Below are 27538 nucleotides of genomic sequence, written 5' to 3' on the forward strand. Positions count from 1 at the left end.
GACCTGGTTACTTGAGCAGAATGTGGACCACCACAAGAATCTGGCTTCTGCAGGCAAAGAACTCTTAGCTTTCCATCCACGAGGTCACCAATTAGTCTAGAGAGCGGTTCTCAAACTGCACTGCCCAGACCAGCAGCATCTGAGCTTTGAGAAATGCAAAATTCTTACATCCCACCCCAGACCTACTGAGTCAGAAACATTAGGGGTGACCACCCCCACTCCCCATCAGTGTTTTAACAAGATCTCCAGGTGATGCTGATGCTGAGAAAAGTTTGAGAAGGGGAATGTCTCTGGTGTCTTTAGGCTCAAAACTCTAAATTCTACAGGGTGGGTAAGGGGGAAGGGTTCTCTGGGCAAAGAGTACTTTGGTCATCCGATCTAAAGTCCAGTGATGTCAGAGCAAGCTTCAAGGAAGAAGTGGAGAGCCCTGGAAGAAGAGATTAGAAGCATATTTCATGCATCTGACAGTTCAACATGTGTTAATTATGTGCTCAGTCTCTGGTAGACTCTAGGAAGGACATAAGAGATATGATGTCCAACTTTATTCTTTTTTCCCAACGTTTATTTATTTTTGAGACAGAGAGAGACAGAGCATGAACAGGGGAGGGGCAGAGAGAGAGGGAGACACAGAATCTGAAACAGGCTGCAGGCTCTGAGCGGTCAGCACAGAGCCCGACGTGGGGCTCGAACTCACGGGCCGCAAGATCATGACCTGAGCTGAAGGAAGTCGGACGCTTAACCGACCAAGCCACCCAGGCGCCCCCCAACTTTATTTTTTTTAAAAAAGCTTATTTGTCCATTTGGAGAAAGAAAGAGAAAGAATGAATAGGGGAGGGGCAGAAAGAGAGAAGGGGACAGAGGATCTGAAGCAGGTTCTGTGCTGACAGCAGAGAGCCCAATGTGGGGTCGAACTCACAAACTGTAAGATCGTGATCTGAGCCAAAGCCAGACACTTAACTGACTGAGCCACCCAGGTGCTCCTATGATGCCCAACTTTAAAGAATCCAGTTGGGAAGGAAGAAGCCTGCACAACACTGGCTATGAGGAGGAAATATGAGGACATCATACAGGAGGGCCGTGGCACAGAGCAACAGGGCTCCAGCTGCAGCCTAGGCTCCAAGCAGGGTGTGATTTTCACCCATAAGAGGTTTAATAACTTTAACAGAAGTCCTAGCTCATTGTACTACAAAAGAGAAAAACAGAATAACCACTGGAAGGTGATAAAATTATCTTTATTTGGAGATGATATGACTCTATGCTTAGAAACTCAATAGACTAAAAACTGGCAAGAATTTAGTAATCTGGAAACAACACAACTATATTCAAATCAATAGCTTTTCTCTGTCAGCTACATGCAGTTGAAATGGAAAAAGAAAAAAAAAATCCTATCTGTGTTAGAAACAAAAACTCTAAAATACTATGGGATAAATTTAGGGGGGAAAAAGTAGCATAAGGTGAGGAAAAGTAGGTGGCATGAAGAAGAGCAATAGAAACAACACAAAAAGGTCTTAAAAGTTTATGGCAACATGACACCATTCACAAAGTCAAAAGACAAAAAGTCTAGGGAAAAAGTATCTGCAACATATATGCCAAAGAGTAAATATGCCTAATGGACAACAAGTTCTTACAAATCAGTAAGAAAGCAACTCCAGTAGAAAAGGGGGTAATTTACATAAGAAATGCAAATGGCAAACAACACTGCAAAAAGTTGCTCGAGCTCCTGAGTAGTCCACAAAGTGTAAATTAAAGCAAAATGAAATGTCTTCAACTGGCAAGGATTTTAGATGGAAAATAAAAGGCACTTCCCTACATTGCTAGAAGGAGTAAAAATTGCTATGCCTTTTTTTGGGAATGAAATATGGCAATATCTATTAATTCTTACAATGTACATATTGTTTGACCCATTATTTTCACCTCTACCTTGTAAAAAAATAAAAAGCCTCATAACATACAAATAAGGATGCTTATTGCATAGCTTGGAGTGAAATACTTAGAAAGGAACTGCAAATCACATATAAAATCAATGTGCAGAAATCTGTTGCATTTCTATATACCAATAACAAAGAAGCTGAAAAAGAAACCAAGGAATTGATACCATTTGCAATTGCACCAAAAACAGTAATATATCTAACTAAAGAGGTAAAAGATCTGTACTCTGAAAATTATAGAACACTTAATAAAAGAAAATTGAAGAGGAAAGAAATGGGAAAGCATTCTGTGTTCAACAATTAGAAGAATAAACATTGTTAAAATGTCCATACTACCCAAAGCAATCTACGCATTCAATGCAATCTCTATCAAAATACCACCAGCATTTTTCACAGAGCTAGAACAAACAATCCTAAAATTTGTATGGAACTACAAAAGACCTCAAATAGCCAAAGCAATCCTGAAAAAAAAGAAAAAAAATCAAAACTGGAGGCATCATGATTCTGGATTTCAAGCTATATTATGAAGCTGTACTCAAGACAGTATGGTACTGGCACAAAACAGACACAAGGATCAATGGAACAGCACAGACATCTCAGAAATGGACCCACAACTATATGGTCAACTCATCTTCAACAAAGCAGGAAAGAATATCCAATGGAAAAAAGATAGTCTTTTCAACAAATCGTGTTGGGAAAACTGGGCAGCTACACGCAGAAGAATGAAACTGGACCACCTTCTCACACCACACACAAAAATAAATTCAAAATGGATGAAAGGCCTAAATGTGATACAGGAATCCATCAAAATCCTAGAGAAGAACACAGGCAGAAACCTCTGACCTTGGCCAGAGCAACTTCTTACTAGACATGTCACCGAAGGCAAGGGAAATGAAGAAAATATGAACTATTGGGACCTCACCAAGATAAAAAGCTTCTGCCCAGCAAAGGAAACTAATCAACAAAACTAAAAGGCAACCTATGGAATGGGAGAAGACATTGCATGTGACATATTTGATAAAGGGTTAGTATCCAAAATCCATAAAGAACTTCTCAAACACCCCAAAAATAAATAATCCAGTTAAGAAATGGACAGAAGACATGAATAGACATTTTCCAAAGAAGACATCCAGATGGCCAACAGACACATGAAAAGATGTTCAACATCACTCATCATCAGGAAATATAAATCAAAACTGTGATGAGATACCACCTCACACCTGTCAGAATGACTAAAATTAACACAAGAAACAACAGGTGTGGAGGATGTGGACAAAGGGAAACCCTCTTGCACTGTTGGTGGGAACGCAAACTGGTAGAGCCACTCTGGAGAACAGTAGGGAGGTTCCTCAAGAAACAAAAAATATTTGGTGTATGTGCTTGGCTGAGGAGCCAATGGGGCGAAGCTACCATCTGTGGGATTATGACTGAACGCCTCTAAGTCAGAATCCCGCCCAGGCGGAACGATACGGCAGCGCCGCGGAGCCTCGGTTGGCCTCGGATAATTGGGCCCCCCACCATCCCACCGCCTGGCATTGGGACCGGGGTCCGGTGCGGAGAGCCCCTCGTCCCGGGAATCGGGGCGCGGCCGGAAAGGGGGCCGCCCCCTCGCCCGTCACGCAACGCACGTTCGTGGGGAACCTGGTGCTAAACCATTCGTAGACGACCTGCTTCTGGGTCGGGGTTTCGTACGTAGCAGAGCAGCTCCCTCACTGCGATCTATTCAAAGTCAGCCTTTGACACAGTGGTTTGTAAACAAACAGAAAAAAACAAAACTAAATGTAGAACTGCCCTACGATCCAGCAATTGCACTATTAGGTATTTACCCAAAGGATACAAAAATACAGACTCAAAGGGGTACATGTACCCCAACGTTTATAGCAGCATTATCAACAATAGCCAAACTATGGAGAGAGTTCATATGTCCATCGACAGATGAACGGATAGAGATACGGTGTGTGTATGTATACACACACATACACACACACACATACACACACACACACACACACACACACACAGGAATATTATTCAGGCATCAAAAAGAATGAAATCTTGCCATTTGCAATAATGTGGATGGAGCTAGAATGTATTATGCTAAGCAAAATAAATCAGAGAAAGACAAACACCGTATGATTTCACTCATATGTGGAGTTTAAGAAACAAAACAGATGAACATATGGGGGAGGGAAGAAAAGAGAGGGAAATAAACCACAAGACTGTCTTAACAATACAGAATAAATTAAGGGTTGATGGAGAGAGGTGGATGGGAGATGAGCTAGATGGGTGACGGGTACTTGTGATGAGCACCAGGTGTTGTATGTAAGGGATGAATTACCGAATTCTACGCCTGAAACCAGTATTGCACTGTATGTTAACTAAAATTTAAATTAAAAAAAAAAAAAAGGAAAAAAGGTAGAATGAAAAAAAATGAACTACAAATCATCAAATGGGGAGTGGCTGGACAAATTATGACAGATCCACGTTATAGCAGGCAACTGTCTTAAAATCATTTAAGTTTGCAGAGAATATAACTCCGATGTAGACAATATAACTCAGGAGGATGTCAAAGATAGGTATGTTTTGTTTAAAAAGATAATAAGCAATGACAACACTAAGAGGTTCAACAATGAGGCTTCCCTGTGCCCCACCATGCCCGTACATGCATGCTCTCCCTCTCAGCACACCAGACAGAGCGCAGGCAAACCAGGGAGGTGAGCGGCCTTTCCTGTCTGCTCTGCAGAGGAGGAGGAGAAGGCCTTCCACAGAAACCAAGTAGTCAGACACGCTGTATAAAAAGACTTTCATGCCGAAAGTTTCCTAAAAATGCATCGGAAGGTCAAACCCAGATAAACAACTGACTTCCATCTTAGTAGGGGAGTTCCAGATCAGAATATAAGTTAATTACGAAACCTCCAACTACATCTACCCTTTTAACAGCCTTTGACCAGTGTTTCATACTTGTTCCTTATTTTTCTTTTCTTTCATAATTGAATACAGTAGATTGGCTTAGGTCCAATGACTGTCCCAATGAAATGAAAGACATGCTGCTTTCAATGCGTGCCCCAAACATTCCACTCTATCTTGTTCCCAATTGTATTAACTTTTAAATAATTTTTTTAAATGTTTGTTCATTTTTGAGAGAGACAGAGTGCAAGTGGGAGAGGGAGACACAGAATCTGAAGCAGTCTCAAGGCTCTGAGCTGTCGGCACAGAGCCCAATGAGGCGCTCGAACCCACAAACTGTGAGATCATGACCTGAGCCAAAGTCAGACACTCCACTGACTGAGCCACCTAGGCGCCCCTTTTTTTTAATAATTTTTTTAATGTTTATTTATTTTTGAGAGGGACAGACAATTGCATTAACTTTTAAAGACTGATGCTTCTGACCAGCACTTTCATTTGTGTTTTACTAATTTTTCGTTAAAGAATCAAGGCAAAGTACAGGAAGACATTCAAGAAACTGCACAAACACAGCCTTGCGTGCAGGCATGGTGCAGCTGAACCTGAACTCGTGGCTGGGAGGGAGCCCTGCGTACAGTAACTCAACATGTATGTTCACTGACGGACTCACAAAAGGCCCATTTTGGTACATGATAAGAGTGTCAGAGCACAATATATAAAAGCAGAATACATGAAAGTTGAGATTCATTGTATTTTGAGCAAGAACACATGCCCAGGCTGAGACAACCCCTCTCAAGTCAGATATGGACATCTCCATGCATATAACATGGGCCACAAGCTAGAGAGACATGCCAAGAAGCTCCCCAGTGCTGGAGAAAAACATCTGGACCAGACCAAAAGCACTATCTTCTACACCAGGCTGATGAGGAATAGTCATCTGATCTTTAGTGAGGAGGCACGCAAGCTGGTAACTAATCCACGGGTTACTATTAATAGCGGTCTATTTACATTGAAGCAACTGTACATGAAACAAAATTGAATCCTCATTTCAGGGCAGGCATTTACTCTCAAACACTTTTGTCCACTTAAGATTGACTGTGGAATTAAAGAATTCTTCAGGTATCATTACATGCAGTTTGCTGGACTGAGTAACACAGAATTTTGACAGGCAACAACTCTGAAACAACTCCCCTTGCAGAGTCAGTCTTTAAAAAGCATAGCCTGACTGTGCTACGTTTTACAAAACAGTACTTGAACAGCAGTGCCATGAAATGAATCAAAATTGTCTCAAGCAAAGAGAACCTAATTGGATGGAAAATGAGAATTTGAGATTAAGAAAAATACATTTACATCTGAAAGTTTATTAAAAATCTAAACCTTTAGTGATAGTGAAAATCCATGTATATAAAAATTGAAAACCACACCACAAGCATAAAGCCTAAAAGTTAATTTCTCACATTCCAACTGTAGAAAGGAGTTGTAAGAAGCACCCACCGTATGTGAACTTATAAGCTACACAATGGCATTTCCTAGGACAGCTGATGCTGAGAGGGTCCAGATTAAGACTTGCCACAGGAAAACAACAGCCTCCTTCTGTTATTCCTATCAGGAATGGCATCCGGGTTACCCTAGCTTTCCCTTATCCCAGGAGGAGACACAAATATATGACTGAACAATGTGACGCTCCTGGAGTTCTTATTGATGAACCAGAATTTCAAGTCACAGTTCCTATATGTTTTCTTCAGATTACAAACCACAAATTAGGGACCAGCTAGGACCAGCTAGATTTCCATGTAGAAAAGCAGTTTTGTAAGAGCTGTATCCATGAATCCCTACTTACCACACTCCAGATTTAAAGGGATTACTAAACTCCCTTAAGAACATTCTTGTTTTGGATACATTCCATAGAAAAGAAACGGGAAGGTAAATGTACCGAAATGCTGAAACAGAGATTAGAGAGAAAAGAAAGACAGTCACCAACTGCTTTAAGTCACCAATAGGTAAGAAGTACAACAGGATGTCTGTTCACTCAATAAAAATTGACTATGTGCCTACTGTTAAAAAAGAGACAACAGGTCCAAAATGGAGTCACTTGTGCTAAGGCCACATCACCAACAGGGACTTAATTCCTAACCTAACTGCATTTTCAGCCTCTCCTAGAAATGTAATCTTAACTAGTCAGTCTGGAACTAGCTGGTCAGCACTAGTGGGGTAATGTGCCTGACAGACTCCTGCTAGTCCCCAAAGGAAGGTGACTTTGCCTGAAACATTCTACTCTTTGCTAGTGACTTCCACGTCCCTTCTCATTCTGCCTATAAAAGTCTTTCATTTTGGGGGCGCCTGGGTGGCTCAGTGTGTTAAGCCAGCAACTTCGGCTCAGGTCATGATCTCACGGTTCATAGGTTTGAGCCCCGTGTCCTGCTCTGTGTTCACAGCTCGCAGCCTGGAGCCTGCTTTGGATTCTGTGTCTCCCTCTCTCTCTGCCCGCCCCACCCCTCACCCACAACCCACACATGCTCTGTCTCTCTCTCTCAAAAATAAACGTTAAAAAAAAAAAAAAAGTCTTTGGAGCTTCTTTCTATTTTCTAGATGGGATGCTACCACCACCCAATTCATGAATGGTTGAAAAAGCCAACAAGATCTTTAAAATTTACTCAGTTGAATTTTGTTTTTCAACACATTTGGTGACAGCTGTGAGATCCGAAGGAAACTTCTGACAGCTTCAGGGACAACAAGAAACACAAGCATGTTACCCGGGAACCCTTCCAGTTCTCTTTCTTCCTGTTTTCCAGGGGCCATCGGTGAGTTCTTCTTGGTTCTGAGCTCAGCTCTTTGCACAAATTGACAATTAGATGGCTCCCCATCTAACTGGCTTTCTACAGTTCCCCATTTGATTAGAATCCCCAATCCTTGGTTTAGTCCTCAGATTCCACCTTGGGAACTGCTGGTGGTTCAGTCCACAGTTTCCCATTTGTTTAGAATCCCGGCCCACAGTCCCCATTCTTTGGAATCTGCTGCATTAGTTCTTTCCCCAGTCCCCAATTCCATGTTAGTAATTGTTGGTGGTTACTGACCAGGGTCAGACTAGGTTCAATGTGATTTGTGTTGATGAAGGCTATTGTTAATCTCAGAAGCCAAAATCCACAAAACTAGTGAGCATACATGAACACTTAAAAGTTGTTAGAATATATGCTAGCTAACTCTTAAGACTCCTGTGTCTTAAGCTGGTCATCCAGCTTAAGAATAGATTGGTTACCAAAAAATAAATAAATAATAAAAATTTTTTACAAAGGGGTGCCTGGGTGGCTCAGTCGGTTGAGCATCCAACTCTTGCTCTCAGCTCAGGTCTTGATCTCACAGTCGGGAGTTCAAGCCCCGTGTTGCACTCTGTGCTGGGCATGAAGCCTACTTAAAAATAAATGGATGAATGAATGACTCAATGAGTGAATAAATGAATTGGTCACAGAATAGCCTAGATTGACACTAGGTCACCTGCAACCTCAAGAAAATTTCCATGTGATGAAGTACACCATAAAACACCTTATAATCATTAAACCAGCAACACATTTCCCTTAGGTTATTAGGTTGTCTCCAAGAGAATCAAAGCCTTAGCTTAAAAAAAAAAAAAAAAAAAAAAAAAAAAAGTCCTTAAATTCCAAACGGTTGAGTATGCCATCTTCCAGCCACCTGCTTATTTATTGACTAAAAACTATGGTTTAGGAAGCTATAAATATCTCCAAAAATCTTACTAAAGACAACCCAGAATTACAATGGCCAATATGGGAACATTCCAATTAAACAAGATCCTTTATTTAAGAAGTACACTTAAAAGCAAGCGCCTGGGTGGCTCAGTTGGTTGAGTGGCCAACTCTTGATTTCAGCTCAGGTCATGATCAGGGTCGTGGGATCAAATTCCATGTTAGGCCCTGTGCTAAGTGTGGAGCCTGCTTAAGATTCTCTCTCTCTCCCTTTGCCCCTCTCCCCAGCTTGTACTCTCTTTCTCTCTAAAAAAAAAAAAAAAAAAAAAAAAAAAAAAAAGGCTAAAAATTAAAACCAGCAAGGGTTTCCAAATCAAACGAACAGAATGGGATGGATACCTATTTTTATTGATGTATAGAAGCTTCCAAAAGTCTTCAAGATACCAAAATAGCTTCATTGAAAGTTTCATTGCAAAAGGTAATGAAAAATTAAACAAACAAAAGGTATATAAAACAACACCTAGGTCTCCCACATCGCACCCTCTCAGGGGTCCCTCATCAAAAAACTGGCCCTGAAATCAATGTTTCATTTGCAATCAACTGGGACACTGGAAAAATGGTTTTCTCAAAGGTCCCATGCACATCCTTCAGCACCAACTCGAATGCTCCATATCTGCCTCTGAAGGAAGGACCCCACAGATGAAACTGAAGGATTTTCTGATAAAGTGCTACATTATTCCCTTAAACAGCCAAGGGGAAACTGAAATTAATACTAATGAAAAAACCCTTACCAAATCCTGGCTGACACTGGAGCTACACTCTCTACTTTAAACCCCACTCAGAGTCGACCGATGGGATCCTGAAAGACTAGCAGAAGCTGGCTAAGGTGAGAATTCTTACCTGAGTCAGCTCTTCCTGGTATCTGTCTGTCGTAGTCAGTAGAGAGAGGAAAAGAAAATATCTTTTGCATCTTCTTTGGGGATGCCTCTTGAGTCCAAGGGGTTGTTCAATACTGCCAGGAATATTTACTGTTTGTCCCAGCTTGAACTTGACAAAATATTTGAAAGGCCTTGTGTGTGTGTGTGTGTGTGTGTGTGTGTGTGTGTGTGTGTGATTTTATTTTTAAGTAATCTCTACACTCAACATGGGGCTTGAACTCACAACCCCAAGATCAAGAGTCACACACTCTACCAACAGAGCCAGTCAGGTACCCCTGAAAGGACTTTTTAAAGTAACACAGTGGTCAGAAGTTGACCACACTGGATCAGAGCCTGATAGGAATTTCTTTTTAGCCCTTCTCCCCTAAGCTAAAATTATGTATCCAGAAAGAAAAAAACTTCTGAAGACTTTGTGGAAGGATTTGCTAAAACACTGAAAAGGCAAACAGCTCTAAACTCAGAACACAGAGATCTTTGATCTTCATCTTAGTTGGAAATCTTACTGATATAAAGAAAAAAAAAAGCAAATTAATGTGCTTTAAACGGGTGGATCAACCAACATATGCTATCATTTAAGTTACAACCCAATTCCTTGAGAAATTAAAAGCAACTGTCCTTATCTTACAAATCTTTGCAAAACCAGAAATGCAGCTCCAGAAACAATTCAAAGTCCACCTATCCTTTTCACCAATCCCCAAACCTGCCTTACTTTTCTCAAAAGGTTTGTAAGGACTGTAAAAATTCTGACCTTAGGGAACAAAAGTACTTCTTAGAGAAACTAGCACTCTTTCCCTGTGCTTTTGAGAGGTAAATGCTCTACCTGGTTGTCTCCAGGAACTCTTATCTAGACCATCCCTAATTCCTAGGAATGAAGAAAAAAGTGGGGAGAGGCTTTCTACAAATACGAATTGCTACAGAAGGTCCCTTGTCTCAAATCTGGTTCATGGCTTCTATAAGATTACTTTTAAGGACAACTATAAATCTTAAGCGCCTTCCCCACAAATATTAGTAGAAAAAGCTTTCAACATCTTTGTAGATAACCTCACTTCATCTACCAGAAACTTGATTTGGATCCAAATGCTTTTACAAACTAGTAAGTTTTGCATTATCATACCCTAATATTTTTTTTTAAGTTTATTTATTTATTTATTTATTTAGAGAAAAGCATGAGTGGGGGAGGGACAGAGACAGAGGGAGGGAAGGAGGGAGGGAGAGACAGAGAGACAGAGAGACAGAGAGACAGAGAGAGAGAGAGAGAGAGAGAGAATATCAAGCAGGTTTTGCACTGTCAGTGCAGAGCCCGATGTGGAGCTCAACCTCATGAACCATGAGATCATGACCTGAGCCGAAGTTGGAAGCTTAACTGACTAAGCTACCCAGGTGCTCCTTTATTGCTAAAATTTTCAATGAAAGCTATAAGGTCTCTCTTTGCATATGTCTGCATGTTTACATATATCTTTACATAAATGCATTATAGATGTGTGGTATTTTCTTCCTCTGAATGGTATTGACAAAATTAATGTGTTTGTATTTAATTGGCTTAAAAACAAACAAGCATTTATATGAATTAAGTATTCCTAACACTCAGAAATATGATAGGAACTAACCCAAATGGTCTTCAAGTTCACATGATCTGGGAAAATATTTGGTATTAAAGTTAATTTAAATTTGTTGGTTTAATTAAAATAGACATGTCTTAGGGTGCCTTGGTGGCTCAGTCAGTTAAGCATCAGACTTCAGCTCAGGTCATGATCTCACAGTTTGTGAATTCGAGCCCCGTGTTGGGCTCTGGGCTGACAGCTCAGAGCCCGGGGACTCTGTGTCTCCCTCTCTCTCTCTCTGTCCCTTCCCTGCTCACATGCTGTCTGTCTGTCTCTCTCTCTCTGAAAAATAAACATAAAAAAATAGACATGTCCTAGACAAGGCAGTTGAGGAGGAGGGAGCAATTGGAAGCGGGGGGAGGCTAGCTTGGCGTGCACTCCAGACCTCGGGAACGTTATTGTGCGTAGGTCCACTGATTTTGGAAGACTGTTGCCCAGAAGGAAAGATATTTGGTTTTCACAACCCAAGGATGTAACCAAGTATAGAGGGCTGCTGTATTTGCAGAGCTAAGTCCTCCAGTTCTTGATTCACTGACAGTAAATGCTATGAAAAAGACTTCCAGAGCTGTCCTGGGTTGCATGAGACTCACTGAGGAGACATCTGGAATGCCTGTGTCCTGTTTGTGAAAAGATGGAAGAAACTGCCAGCAGTATAAACAAACAAACAAACAAACAAACAAACAAACAAACAAACTGGAATCATGTAGCAGATGCAAGGACAGGACCCAGTCTGAAGACAACACTGAAACCAAAGACAGTGAAGACTCTTTCTGGAAACAGGATAAAAAGCAACCAGATCAGTAAACTACAGAAGGAATTTAAACGTCACAATTCTGATGCTCACAGTACCACCTCAAGTGCCTCCCCAGCTCAGTCTCCTTGTTATGGTAACCAGTCAGATGATGGCTCAGATACAGAGATGGCTCCTGGCTCCAACAGAATGCCCATTTTCCTTTTTAGACTTTACATACTGGAAAAGACAGAAAATATGTTGTGGGATTATCTATAAAGGCCATTTTGGAGAAGTCCTCATTGTCACACACCTATTGTCACACACCTAAGCCTTGCTGCAACAATAAGAAAGCAGCTGCTGACAAGCCGGAGGAGCGGGGGCCAGCGCCTCTGCCCATCTCCACTCAGGAGTGGTGACTGAGGTTTAGGTAGAAAGGGAACAACAACAACAACAACAACAACAACAAAAAAAACGATTTAAATTTTGGAAAGAAAACAAAGCAACAAAACCCTCCTATTTTTAACTTTGGATACCTGCTATTCTGCCAAAAGACACTTTCTAGAATAGCTTTGAATGGGTTGTTATTTCTCCTCCAATTCCACAAAGTCTGAAGCCAGTGTCCAGCTTACTAAAAGAAAAAAAGTATACATAATATTTAAGATGTTGAGTATTTCATAGGAAAGCTGGATGCTGCTATAAAGTGCTCTTTAAGACTTTTTTTTTTTTAATCCCCTTCTAATGAATGAAACTAGGGGAATTTCAGGGGACAGAGATGGGATTTGTTGTATGATAAACGTATGTAGTTTTACTCTTTCTATATTAAGAAGCAGTGGTTGGGGCATTTTTAAGATGGCTGGCTGTCCTTGTTTTCCTTCATGATAATAAATTTGTCATAACTCAGTAACATGGACTTGCCCCAAGAGGTAGTTGTTAATAATTTAAGGTCTTGCCAAGGCTCTGATGATTCAAACCTGTACTACTGAATATTAAGCAGGACAGACTAAGTTCTCTGGTGCAAATACCTTGAAGGAGTAATTTCTAAACATACAGAGAGGTAACTTGAGTGTGTATGTTGCATCCTCTGTCACCTCCCCCCATACTGATTTTTGATAAAGATTTTAATCTATATTGAAACTGCTAAAACAGAATCAAAGCTCCTCTGGGGAAACGTAAAGTTTTAGGATGAGCAATCCTAAATGAAGAGTACCAAAGCATTACCGCATGGTAGAGATCACAGTCTATTAAAAATGTTAAATTACCTAAAAAATTGTGCAAGTCTTCAGAATGGCATACACACAAAAACAAAGGTTAATGTTTCTTTGGGCACATTTCTTAAGACGGTCTGCCTAGTGGGTAAATAATTGACTTTTGTTTGTGTTACATGACTGGTGACTTCATTGAAAATCTGCACAATTCAGTTTTAGCTCTGGATTACTTCAGTTGACCTTTGCAAAGGTTTTGTCTGTGTAGAGTGGTTGTTTGATTGGTTTTACTCTATTAGGGCTTGGGTGTTTTTTTTTTCCCCCCACTCTATATTGAAGTAAAATTATACTAAAAGAAAAGAGAGGTGTGTGTTAATGCTGAGTGGGCTGGTTTAGGTTTGACTTCTTTGTTAACAGGCTTTGTTAACATTGAAATGTTAGATGATGCATCCTGAACACGAAGCTCTTCAATTCTAAAATCTTCATTTGAAGGCTTTTTACTTAAAAAAAAAAAAAAAAAAAAAAAAAAAAAAAAAAGAAGGCTTTTTACTTGAACCCAAACCAAAGTACTCTCATTGCTTCTTTTCTAAACGTTCAGGAATAACCTATCACTGGTTCAGACTTTTCATAATTAGGGAGGATCATTTGCCTACCTTATAATAACATGACATTGTGTTTATTTTTAAAACTGGATTTTAAAAATTAGACAGTATAAGTAACAGTAAGGAGTGAGCCACTTTTTATGGGTACCCTATAGTTTTATAGTTCTTAATCTAAATTTAAAATTTTATATTTCTTCCTTATGGCAAAAACAAGCCACCATATGCACAGAATACACTGTGGGTTGGGTTGGCTCTCCCACAGCCTCTGCGGTGAATTCCAAGAGCATCAGCCACTATCATCTTCCTCCTGTTGTTTCAAAAAAATTTTTTTTTGTACATTTTGGCTACAGTATTGGTGGTAGAATATATTATAATATGGATCATCTATACTTCTGATTTATTACTAGACCTCAATCACAGCCTTCTTTTTCCTCTTCCACCTCTTTGCCTGTAGGATGTACTGTATGTAGTCATGCACTTTGTATTAATATATTAGAAATCTACAAATGTGTTTTGTACTTTTTACACTGTTGGAGATTTACAATCAAAAGTTTTACTAGGATATTGAATAAATTTAGTCTTACTAGAAAATAAAAAAAATAGACATGTCTTCAGCATTATCAGCATTAAATATAATGCAGACATACAACATTTATTCTACATGGGTTTACTAATCAAATAAACTCATATTATCTATATGATAATATGATATGAATATATGTTATCTATATTATATCATCAATAGGAAAAATAATCGGATGATGGCTGTCTTTGTCTAATGTCTCATAAAGTCTCTGTGGGTAGTCTAAACAAAAGTGTATGCTTCTAAAAATTATTAAATATATTCATTATTTGCCAACATGAAGAATGCTGGTTTAACATGCAGTTCACAACAGCTTACATCTCAGTTTTCACTAGAAATTAGTTTCTAAGGGTTAAAAATTCTAAATAATATGCAGTAAAAGCTACTGGAAATAATAAGAGAAACATCTCTGTACACAAGGAAAGGAGCATGTGTGTTTTCAGTAAGAGAAGCTATGAGGAACAGAGAGGCATTTTTGTTAAGGGAAAAGAAATTTTGTCCTTAAGTGAGGCTACTTCAGAATGGGAAAGTGGGAAAAACACAGGACAAAATATGAATGTAAAAAAGACCTAGAATGTTTGTAAAAAAGGAATACTGGGAAAGGAATTTTATGTGTGGTCAAGTTGGCTAAGATTAAAATTAATTTATCTGAGGGGTGTCTGGGTGGCTCAGTCAGTTGAACGTCCATCTCTCTTGCTTTAGGCTCAGGTCATGATCTCATCACTGTGGGATTGAACCCCGTGTGTGCTAGGTGTGGGACCTGCTTAGGGTTTTCTCTCTCCCTCTCTCTCTCTCAAAAAAAAAAAATTATTTGAATAAAAAAGGAGTTTCAATATCAAAAATAAGATGGTACAAAATTTGAATTTGGTTTCTCTCTTTTAAAATCGCAAAGCTTTCTTGGACTACTGATCTAAATAAAGTCTTTCTGACCCTGAACTAACTAGAATTTTGCAGAGGGCTCCTGGAAGATCTCAAAAGATTTATTCTCTCTCTTTATACAAAAGGGTATGTAAAACTAATTGGGCTTATTTGCTATGTTAAATTATATGGGAAGCATTGTTATATGAGGTGTAATACTAAGCTTTCTTTATATTATATTTGTGTTGGTATGTAAGTGTTCCAGAAACTGTATGAAATTCCTGGATCTCTATGTTTCCTATAATAATGTTATCAATAATAATTCCAGTTATTATACTAAAATGTTGTATATCACAGAAATTACTCAATTCCCTTATCAAATAAACTCTCATCATTTTTAAGTCTTCATCATTTGCAGAAAGTTACTGTTCTATTCTCCTACTCTGATGCTCTTATGGAAGTGTTTCTGCAGAAGTACTTCAAAGAGAATAGGTTTGTACTTGGGAAAGAACTTTGCCAAGTACATGTTTCTGATAACTTTAAGATCATAAAATTGTCCTCAGTAAAAATTTCCCGAATTAATGGGAGAACTGGATTGGGATTGAATGACCTGAGGAGGAGGATTATGCCTTTTGGTTTGAAATACTGCTCGTTCCTCGATGTTTTGTTTTCCTTTCCAGATTTAAGCAAACCTTCTTTTTATTTTTTAAAAAAATTTTAAATGTTTATTTATTTTTGAGAGAGAGAGAGAGAGACAGAGTGTGTGCGGGGGAGGGGCAGGGAAAGGGGGAGACACAGAATCTGAAGCAGTCTCCAGGCTCTGAACTGTCAGCACAGAGCCCGACGCAGGGCTCAACCTCATGGACCATGAGATCATGACCTGAGCTGAAGTCAGACGCTTAACAGACTGAGCCACCCAGGCACCCCTAAGGAGACCTTCTAAGCTATGCCTGACTTACAGCAATTTTATAAAGCATACCTTTGTAACAAAGGTATGAATGAAACATCTACTTTTTCTCCTTACCTGGTCCCTCCAGAATCCAGAAACTCTTGAGTATTCTTTTCATGGTAATACAGCTAGGTATTTGATAAGTCCAATAAGACACTGTTCTCCTTGTAACAAGACACAGTTAAAAACTTGGGCTATATTATCAAGGCCTTGACTGAAATGTTACATTTAAGAGAGATGTGTGTAGACTCAGATATGGCCAGACAGGTTCAAGGAACTGCTTGGAAAAATCACTGGGTACCTTGCTTATAAAAGGTTCCTAGCAGTCTTACCAGATGACTAAGAAAGGTCACTTACTGGCAGCCCCAGAAACCCCAGGATATTTAGGGGAAACTTGAGAAGAGAAAATTCACCTAAATTGTAGGTACTGCAGGTAAAATCTGATGATAAATCCTTGGCTTGGCTTCCTGGCCTCAGAGATTGAAGAGTTCAATCTCATTCTTTATGAAGAGGTCCACAAAGCAGTCTTAAAAGGAGCTTATATGGCTAATCACTATTCTTGCTGCACTGACATAAGTAATCAGGCCAAGTTTAATGCAAACACATTAGTTTCACTGTGATCATTTTTAATTTAAAAAATGGGGATAACTGTAGAGAGAAAAACTGTTCACACTTTTGTAGATAGATTCTAGTCCTGTTAATTTTCTTTGAGGTTTTGTTATATACCCATAAACTAGATTGGATCCTAAATTCTTCTAGTTTCTTCAAATATTTGGCTATGATTCTCCAAACTAACATTTCTAATTTTCTTCCACCCTTCTAATTTGGAATCAATAAAGACAAAGACTGCCCTTCAGTTTCCTTGGAAGAGACTACACCAGGTCCTCCTCTCCCAGATGGCAGCCAGGCTCTCTGACCAGGAAGAGAAATAGCTAACACCAAGGTAGACTACTCCCACCCAAGTCACTAGAGCAAGACTTCATACTTTAAACATGAAATCCTTTCTTCCTCCTTTTCTGTCCTTTACTCTGGCACTGGCCTGGAAAGATAACACCATCATCTGTATGTCCCAGGCCATTGCTAAGGGGGTAATCTAACCTCCAAACAACTATTGGATGTACCACAATGCTGGTGATTCTGTAACTCTGTCACAAACTTCTGATTTCCAATGTCCCAGTTTCTCTGAACAAACTCTGCTCCATCTCTATTGCATCAGACTCTCTAACCCTGGGGGTCCATTTCCCATTCTCTGGTTAACAATCGCAGGGTACCCAGGGAACCTTGCATCCAGGCTCTACACAAAGAAAGGGACACAAGGCAAAGGTAACCAGAATAAAACCACCTGTGTGGTACACAGACCCTTAAATTTTACTGGCCTTCATTCCAGTCCTGTGCCAAGGATCCAAATGGGAATTACCAGGAAGCATTCACGATTCAGTATTAGCTCCCTTTGGCAGGTCCTTGCTTTCCTGGCTAGGAGTACATATGAGGCTATTATCAAGAAACTCTCCTTAACTCTTAAAGCAATAGCTGCCCAACAAAAATCCTTAGACTCTCTGGGCAAAGTTGTTCCTGATAATAGGACAGTCCTTGATTATCTTTAAGCTGAGCAAGGTGTCTGTGCTACGGCCAACACTACTTACTGTGCCTGGATTAACACTTCAGGGAAGTTGATACTCAGCTACATAAAATCACTGAACTAAGCCATTTGACTTAAGAAAGTGACTCAACACGGTCTGTCTTTATTTGATTTTGATTGGGTTAGGTCTTGGGGGCCATGGTTTTGAAGCACACTCCAGACGTTGGGAATTACCCTGTGTGTAAAAATCATAGCAATCTCCCTAGCATGCTGTATTTCCTCAAAAAGTTGTAAATGCATGTTCACAGCCACTAATCATCAAGTGATTGCCCTAAGACTGGAATGTCAAAAAAGGAATGAGGAGAATTACTGACTGAAAAAAATGTGAACCTGAAGCCATGACCTGTGCATTCCACATAGACTCAGCAAAAAGAAGTCATGACCTATGAATAATCACAGAGCATCAGCAAAAACTGTTAGAACTTCAGAGCAGTAGCTGGGAGTGACACTGATGCCTTAAATCTTGATCACATCTCTCAGTTAAGCTCAAAGTCTGATCAAAAGGGAGGAACTGTAAAAAAGAGACAACAGGCCTAAAATGGAGTCAGTCACTTGTGCTAAGCCCATGTCACAAAAGTGAAATTTAAGGGGGGCATCTAACCTAACTGTAGCTTCAGCCTCTGCCAGGAATGTAATCTTAGTCTGGAATTACCTGGTCTGCACTAATGAGGTAATCTGCCTGATGGGGCCCCTGCCATCCTCCAAAGAAAGGTGATCTTACCTGAAACAATCCACTCTTTGCTAGTGACTTCCTTGTCCTGCCCCCTTCTGCCTATCAAAGTCTTTCATTTTGTGCAGCTCCTCAGAGAGCCTTTCTGTTTGCTAGATGGGGCGCTGCCCAATTCATGAATTGTTGAATAAAGCCAGTAAGATCCTTAAAATTTACTCAGTTGAGATTTCTTTTTTTAACATTTAACACTACTATGGCCAGTCACTCTGGTGTACTGGACTTTCCAAACAAAACAGATTAGAAAGCCAAGTGTGAACATGTGGAAAAAGATTTAATCTGGCTGAAGGTTTCTCAGCTAAAATAGCCCCCCAGGAAGGTAGCGAGGCAGTCACACCAACTGCTGAGAGAAAAGTGCACAATCGTTCTCATTTGTTCGACAAGTGCTAATGAAGTGTCTTGTGCTTCCTAGGTATTGTGGGAAATTTGACACCGAATCAAGGCATTTTCTTCACTCACTGCAGAGCCTGGTCAGCAGCCCCCAAAGCCAGAAGTCAGTCCTCAAGGTCAGCCACAGGCAGAGATCCAATAACAACAGCAGAGACACCAAGTACCAAGTGAGCGCAGGAGGCAGCAGGGGAGAGGAACGCCATGAGGAGAGCCACTGTGAGTGACGGGTCAGGGTGGGTCTAAAGCTGTGTCCCGAAAGACAGGAAGGCTTCAGGTCATTGGGCAGGTGCAGGAGCAGCGTTCTTTAGGATGCCCCCCTTTCGGAAGTGCCACGTGCAAAGGCTAGCAGGAGGGTTGAAAAGGGGGTTTTGAGAGCCACATACCTGCTAAGCTGGTGACAGTGGATTGAGAGAAATGTGAAGCAAAGAGGTTTAGCCTTGAAGGATTATGATGAAAGTGTCCTTTCAAAAGCATGAAAGATGGACAAGTAAGATGGGGCTAAGGAGGTCAGGTGAGGGATCATTGCAGTGATTTGTTATGACACTGAATTAGTGTGGGCAGTGGGAACAGAGAGGGAAAACAGGATATGTGGCATGAAGGAGGGCTGAAAGGCTCTGGAGCCTTTAAATGGGAGGGTATGGAGCAGGAAGAGAGCAGGTTCTAAGAGACGAGATTCAGAATTGGCACTCATGGCTAGGTTACTGACGGGAAGATGGGCTGGTGACACAGGAAAGGGATGCTAGGAAGGGATCTGGCTTAGGGAAGAAGTCTAGGATTTCCATTTGGTAATGATTTGCGGAGAAGTAAATAGACATGGGTATGGAGCTGAGGATAAGGCTCAGGGTTGGATACACAGACTTTGGAGAGAATATGTTTGATAAAGATGTGATGAGAACAGCCTGGCGAACAGAATATTAAAAAGCAGTAGGCAATCAGTTCAGGTGCAGAGAGAGACAGAGGGGATGGAGCAGGAATGAACAGAAAGCATCAAGACAAAGCTCTGGGGAAAGGAAATGCACTAGGGGAGAAGTGAGAGAAACTGGGCCATGCAGTCAGGCTGGGATGGAATGTCAAAGACATTCTGGGATGCCCATTCTGAAAACCTGCCCTCTGAATAATGAAAATAGAATATTTAGTTAGAAGGGAACTTAGAGATCACCAAGCCCAAACCCTTCATTTTAAGTTTGAGAAGACGTAAGCCCGAAAGTTACCCAGTTTTCCACAGAGAAGAAATGAAAAGATAAATGGACCATAAGGTACTTGCCTGAGGTAACAGCTCTGAGAAAATGGAGAAGCCAGGACTAAAAGCCAGTTGTCTTCTCTTCTATTATTATTATGTTTATTTATGCTTCCCAACATACTTTATATACAAATGGTCTCAATTTCTGACATCGAGTAGTCCCCTTGTGTTATAAATCCACACAATCAGAGAAACACTAAATAAATTTTGATTCCTAGGATAAGTTCTCTTCCCTAAAGCCCTGTATTCTCTTTGAAATCCTCTCTGTTTTGTAGTGTTGAGGTACTGATGCCTATAAGGAGCATTTCAAACAGGGACAGAGATGGTGACTCAGAGAATGAAGCACAGATGAAAATGGGGAGTGGGGTTCCTGAAGGTTCAGAGGACAAGATGGTCAGTCCCCACAGTAAACTGGCCATCTGGAAAATCAAGGAAGATCTACTCAGACTTAAGATCTGATGAGGCCATGGCGATCACACAACTGGCCCACCCAACTGGCCAGGGCACAGGCAGGTCCCCACCTGACAGTGGAGACACGGGCGTCCAGAAAGTGTCAGTCTTTCCCTCAACCTTGAGCGCTCAGCAGTTTGCGCCTCTGCTGGCAGAAGGAAATACACTCCAATGTTTTCCAAAGGCTAATGAGCAAGAGTGTTTAAATAGACTCCACTTAGATATAACTTCCTTGAGCTATTTTAGGGTTACATTATGCGGAAATCCAGATCATTTCCAGCTGCCTCTGCACCTGTCCCCAGATCACTTACCAGCATAGGAGAAACTGTCTAATAGGTCTGTCTGGCCTTTGTGCTCACCAGGAAACTGCTCATTTTCTCCTATGTATTCTGCAGTATCTTCTGGGCCAACTTAAAGTTCACTGGAAAAATCCTTTCTATGTCTATCTATTACCATGATACAGCTCTGAGTGGGCATCTCTGTAAGGTTAGTGGCTCAGAAGAAGCTTGGTTAAAACAGGTTTAATCCAGAAAAGAAGGCCATGAATTCTGGACCCAGTGGTCAAGGGTGTGGCTCTACCACTTATCTAAAGTCAACCTGGCAGAGAACAGCAGTGGCAACTCCAACAAAGGGAACATGGGACCAGCACTTGGAACAAACTGGAATAAAATATGCTCAGGAAATGTTTCAGAATACAAAAGAGTTATGTTATATGAGCTCCGGGAGATGTCTCTGAACTCTGGCTCAGTGACGAGATCCTTGCAAAAGAAATAAACTTGATGAATCTTGTACACAAATCAGAAACGGAAATGAAAGTAAAATACAAGCTTATTAACAACCACAACCACAACATCAGGGGATGGGATTGCTCCAAAAGGTGACGGACACAGGAATAGGTCTGAAGATGAACCATGTCCAGGAAGGGAAGTCTCACAAGGCAACCCCCTGCCCGGCTCACCGGATCCCAAATAAGGGTGACTGAGTTTTTTCAAAAGGGATGCTATTAATCCAAATCCAGAGGGGGAAGGAAATGAGAAGGAAATGAATATTTGCTGACCGTACATTACGCGAGGAGCAGAAAACACTGTGCTGGCAGCTTCTTGTATATCATCTCATTTTGTCCTCATAACCATTCTAATGAGGTGAGTGACAGTCTCATTTTACAGCTAATAAAACAGATGTTCTTAATAATTAGGTAACATGACTAAGGTCACAATGCCAATAAGTGTAAAGGCAGGTATTTGACCTGGGACTGTTAATAAAATGTGGACATCATCTTTTGTTTTGTTTTGTTTTTTTTTTTTTTTTTTTTTTGAGGACAGAGAGAGACAGAGCATGAACGGGGGAGGGGCAGAGAGAGAGGGAGACACAGAATCGGAAACAGGCTCCAGGCTCTGAGCCATCAGCCCAGAGCCTGACGCGGGGCTCGAACTCACGGACCGCGAGATCGTGACCTGGCTGAAGTCGACGCTTAACCGACTGCGCCATCCAGGCGCCCCCTTGTTTTGTTTTTTAAATAGGTCCTTACTCTTAAAAACTGAGAACAAACTGAGGGTTGATGGGGGGTGGGAGGGAGGGGAGGGTGGGTGATGGGTATTGAGGAGGGCACCTTTTGGGAGGAGCACTGGGTGTTGTATGGAAACCAATTTGACAATAAACTTCATATATTGAAAAAAACCCAGAAAATTATACATAAAAAAAATAAATTAAATAAATAAATAAATAAATAGGTCCTTAGTTATTTTAATTTCCTTTCCGATTTATTTCATTCACTTGACAAATATTTACAGAGAGGCTACTATATAGGATACCACTATTCTAGATGCTGGAGACACAGCAATGACTAAAATCTCTGCTTTCAAGAATTTCATCCTAGAGTATTAGTACTTCATAGCCTCATTATTTCCAATTTTGGGTCACAGAGAGGAAAGATAGGGAACCAGTGGCCTAAAGAATTTTAATATACATCCGCCTATAGGAGGGCCGAATTGCATGCACACTCGGGAGTTTACCAATCTTCATTATTCTGACTTATGTATAACTTAAACACACACCCACAACTTCAATAGATAATATGAAAGCTATCACACAAGCCAATGGTAACGGCATACAAAATGTGCCCAGACCAAAGAATATGCAATCAGTAGATGCTTTATTAACATCACTACAGAATCACTTAAGGAAGTTAAAGTTTTAGGAGGAAGTAGAAAGTTCTGTGTACTCTAGCCAAGAAATTAAAGACTTTCTTCTTAACTATTTGCTAATATAATCAGTGAAAGAAAAATATTTGAGAGGATAACACTTAATAAAAAATGACTTAAAGCTTGGGGCACTCGGGTGGTTCAGTGGTTAAGCACTGGTCTCTTTTTTCGGCTCAGGTCACTATCCCAGGGTTGTGGGATCAAGCCCTGTGTTGAGCTCCACGTGAAGCATGGAGCCTGCTTAAGATTCTCTCTCTCTCCCTCTGTCCCTCTCCCCTGCTCATGTGCTCTCTCTCCCACTAAAAGAAATAAATTAATTTTAAAAAATGACTTAAAGCTCTAACCAGAGAGAAATAAAATAAGTTTCCCATTAAGAGCAAAAGAATATTCCTCAAACTACTAACCAGCCTTTAGCCCAACTCAACAGAATAAATTAATAATTTGGCCACTGGGGTAACAAGACAATCAAGTGTTGTCTAAGCAAAATGTCAAGAAAACAGGTGGGATTCTCAACTGATAGACTAGACCCTCTAGATAGACGGAGAGGGCCCTTCCAGTAGACTCACAGAGGCCAACTCATGAAGGAATCAGTCTGGCTAGTGGTGGACGCCCACTCAAGTCAGATAAAACTGGTGCAATGTCAACTTGTCCCCACTGTGAACTCCATCCAAAGGACAAACACAGGATTCAGAGGGAGATGGAATTTTCTATGTCAGACTGTTTGGATCCTAACTTTATGTCATTGCTGGACTCTCCCCGCCTTCATTTCCTTCTTGCCCACCCTCTATGAAGAGTGACAGAGGGTAAGGGAGAGGTGGACCCACACTAGGAAGGCAAAGTGTTTCAGAGACTAGAGGCTCACCTACCCTTCCAGGGAAAGAGTTAGAAAACACAGCTTTACAGATGTGGCAAAATCGTAGCAACAGGTGAATCCAGCTGAAAGGTATGTGGGTTTCACCATACTACTCTTTCAACTTTTCTATATATTTGATATTTTTCTAAAAAAAAAAAAAAGTTTGAGTAAACGAAAAGATAAAAGCATGTAGCTTCAGAGAGGCTGAGATGGAGAGGGTTGAAAAGTGGTATCAATGCCCATATCTCGGGGCAACTAGTCACTCAGTGACAAACTCTGGATAACTCTAAACTTTATAAATTATTAATCTGTACCAACAATCTTGGAAATTAAAAAAATAAAGAAAGAAAAAAAGGAGGCTTAGGGCCTGCCTGCCTTTCTTTCTTCTTTCTTCCTTTCTTTCTTTCTTTCTTTCTTTCTTTCTTTCTTTCTTTCTTTCTTTCTTTCTTTCTTTCTTTCCTCTCTCTCTCTCTCTCTCTTTCTTTCTTTCCTTTCTTTCTTTTTTAATGTTTATTTTGAGAGAGAGAGAGCAGGGGAGGGGCAGAGAGAAAGGGAGAGAGAATCCCAAGCAGCCTCCACGCATCAGTGCAGAGCCTGATGTGGGGCTTGAATTCACAAACCGCGAGATCATGACCTGAGCCGAAAACAAGAGTCAGACACTTAATCAACTGAGCCACCCAGGCATCCCTGATGTCTGTTTCCATAGGCTGGAACCATGTGCTGACCTAGAGTGGGCACCAGGGTCCAAGAGATAGTATCTGACCGCTGCGGTCTGAGGTCACTCTTCTCCCTGATCTACACTCTACACTCCCTCATCTGAGGACACTAACAATACCAAAGGATTGAACAAGAGCAGTTTTTCCTATGCTGTCAACGTGGAAGTGGAAAAATTAGTTGCCAAGGGATGAAATTCATTCAAATGACAACGTATTCTATTGCTGGCCTTTCCAGGAAAGCAGGGAGTGGAGCTTTTCAATGAGAAAGGAAATCTGTTATTCTATATACATCATCATTCACTTCATGACTTAGTCCGGAAGGAAGGGAAATCTATTTGAGTTCAGCGCCTGCCTGACTAGCCCCTTGGTGACAACCCCACCCTCTGTAAAGAACAGAGGACCAAAATATCTCCCCTCTGTGCTCCGCAAGAACTCACAGGGGCACCACACACCCTCCGTGGAGACCATGACCTGACTTCCAGGGCTGGGATTTACCAATGTCACTCAGCAAGGTGAGGATGGCTCCTTCCCGCAGGCCACAGCAGTTCTCAAACTGGTTCAGGTACTGTCAAGAAGTTGAAAAGAAGCATCAGAGTGAGCGGTCCCCTACCACCACCAAGTCCACAGTGTGTCTTCCCAGCTGAAGTCATGCGAGTGCTAACCCCAGCCCTGGGCTTTGAGGACCTAAGGCTGTCAAGACAGCCTGGGCAGCAGGTGGAGGAAGGAGGAAGCAGCAGTGCAACTCCCAGAAGTACTCCCGTACTCATCAGTGAGGTGTCTGAGTCATTCTAAGATGAGAGATTTTTCTCACCTGAGCTGCAGTTCTGAAGGAGGCAGGCCAGAGGCCACACTCGGCGACAATGGGACCACTACTCCCCAGAGTCCCACAGAGGACAGGGTGGAGGCACTCACTGAAAACCACCCTCTGACCATTTCCTCCAATGTGGCCTTGCCAGCGGGATGATGGTGGTGGTGGGGGATATTTAATGAGCACTTACGACATGCCCAGGACCTGGCTAACCTCTGCACAGATTAGCTCAGTAAAGCTTTACCTACACGGTCTCATTTCATCCTCCCACTGCCACTGAGGTGAGTACCTCACAGGTGAGGAGCCTGAGACTGGAGGGGTTCAGTGATCTGTCTGTTCACATAGCCATTCCAGGGCAGTGCTAGAATATAAAGCCATGTCTATCTGAGGCCCAAGCCCAAACACTTGTCCTCTCTGCCCTCCTGGCCCTGGCTCAATATGCTGCTGGCAGCTGGCCTCGATTGAAGACAGAGGAGAAAATAACTTCCCACTCGAGGATCAAAGTTATTAACTAGCATTTATATCCAAGAACATCCAAGAGTCTGTTGCCTGAGCTGGGCATATACACTTCAGTCTTGTAATCAGTTCCTGCTTCCACATTTGCTCATGTGCTGGCCAAGCTTGCCTTTCTGTGCCCAGGGCAGTAGGTTTTGAACTCTTGAGAGGAGGGAAAGATAGGGTACCTCATTTGGAGAACAGAGAGAACAGAGATCCCAGGCCCTTTGGGCAGCAGCGCCCTCCCTGCGCATCCCCCTAGGAGGGAGCAGCATGGACAAAGGCCCCTCAGAGTGCAAGGGCTTCCTGCCTCCCACAGATCATCTCGTGCCCCACGCCAGGTCATTTACACTGAAGTGCGTCATCTTCTTCCATGGCTAACTGGCTCTTTGCTGCCTACACGATCAAGTCTCAAGTTCTCTGCTGGGCTTCAGAGCCCTCCATAATCTGGTCACATCTCACCAACCCCCCTCCCCCTGCCCTCTAAGGACCATCCACTCAACTGTAACAACATGACTCTATCCCTATTTTAAATAACTCATTTAGTAATCGGATGATTGTCAAAGGTTACGAAAATAAAGAGGAAAATCGAAGCATTGTCAAATTCCCCGTTTCTCATCCGTTATCAGTTCCCTGCTTGTAGGCCATGCCAATGACTGTTCACATCCTGCTCTCACACTCCCAGGATCTGCCCACCTCCCATGGCAGGAGAAAGCCACTTGAGCAGATCAACACTCATGGAAAGTTTCCTTCACAAAAAGAAGGCGGAAGGGGTCAGAAAAGTAATGAGAACAGTCCATGATGCTGGGTCCAGGAAACTGCCATGTCAAGATAGAAGAAATGCCTGGGTATCCTGCCTACCCCACCCCCCCCACCCCCGCAACCTGTTACAATATAATGGCCCTTCTTCTAGAGTGAAAAGTTAGGGGAGAAGTACACTAACAGAGCGATCTCTTTTTTAGCACAAAAACAACTCTGTTGTCCAGAGCTTTTATTTTTCCTCACACTATGTAGCATCATTTGGTTTCACAGATGGAGAGGTGGCCCACAGTGGGGCTCCCGCAGACTGTGACCAAAGAAGCTCTGCCACTGCAGCCATGTGAGGCCTGGTCATCGGCCTCAACATTCTGGGCCATGACATACATCCTTCACATGGGAATCATAGTTTTACCAACATCACAGGGCTGTTGAAAATCAAACGAGGCAACATATAAAAGCAGGTGGTGTTTCAGACAATGCTGGGGCGGTGGGCAGACACGACCGTCCCTGAGACAAGGGGCTGCCGTCAGGCACCCTGAAGTGTACGTCCTAGCAAAGAGAAGTTAATGTGGTAGAGGGACAAATGCCCAGAAGATGAGTCAGTGGTGGCTCTGGGGTTTCATCCCAGTCCCCTGATTACTAAGCCAGCCCCTTCCTGTTCTACTCTGTGACCCCGTGTGCAGTGCCACCACATCAGTAGGAGAAAATCCCTCCTAATAAGGACAGCGGTGACACACTAAAGGACTGCAGTGGCTCTGACATACCTAGGGAAGAAAAGTTTGTTTTGGAACTTGTCCAGTCCTTCCCCATCCTCAAAACCTGGTGATCTTTTCCTTGTCATTTCAGTAATCACTGTGCAGGACATACAGCAAGCCCTTCCCTGCCTTTCTCGTAAGAGCTTCTGATTCAGTCTCTTGATTCACATCACACGCTTGTCACCCCACCCTGAGCATGGATGAGGGGGATCTGAGAAGGGAAAGCAAGCCAGAGTCACCGTGGCTGCCTGAGCTTCCTGGTGATAAAAGGGGTGAAAGGCCTCTCCACCACTCCCTGCCCAGACAGGCTGTGTCCCGCCACCCTGAAGTCTCACCTTTCGGAGATCTCCTCCTTGGCAGTACTCCATGGCCAGCAGAGGCAAGTCATTGGGAGCCAAGTTCTGCATCCCCTCGGGGACATCCCGGGCAGCTACCACATTGGGGTGGTTCAGCCTAGGAAGGAGAAACCAGTGAGGGAGACACCCAGACTTCGGGCTCAAACCCATTCC

The 27538-nt window shown here is 41.9% G+C and overlaps 1 protein-coding gene and 1 pseudogene across 4 annotated transcripts in view; one reads left to right on the forward strand and one right to left on the reverse strand.

Moving 5' to 3' along the window:
* The window catches only part of IKBKB (inhibitor of nuclear factor kappa B kinase subunit beta), a 73585-nt gene that overhangs the window by 24246 nt on the left and 21801 nt on the right, over window positions 1-27538 (reverse strand). For 3 of the 4 annotated variants that reach the window (XM_030312530.2, XM_030312531.1, XM_030312529.1), the window contains exons 4-5: window positions 27365-27482; window positions 24708-24777 (exon numbers count right to left, since the gene is read on the reverse strand). In XM_030312530.2, the coding sequence (XP_030168390.1) occupies window positions 24708-24777; window positions 27365-27482 (188 nt within the window). Of the gene's footprint in view, window positions 1-24649; window positions 24778-27364; window positions 27483-27538 lie in introns of those variants that run through there. The other variant, XM_030312532.1, reaches the window with a different exon arrangement.
* LOC115511660 lies at window positions 5659-12247 on the forward strand (annotated as a pseudogene).

The sequence above is a fragment of the Lynx canadensis genome, chromosome B1 (assembly GCF_007474595.2).
Source record: "Lynx canadensis isolate LIC74 chromosome B1, mLynCan4.pri.v2, whole genome shotgun sequence".
NCBI classification, from domain to species: Eukaryota; Metazoa; Chordata; class Mammalia; order Carnivora; family Felidae; genus Lynx; species Lynx canadensis.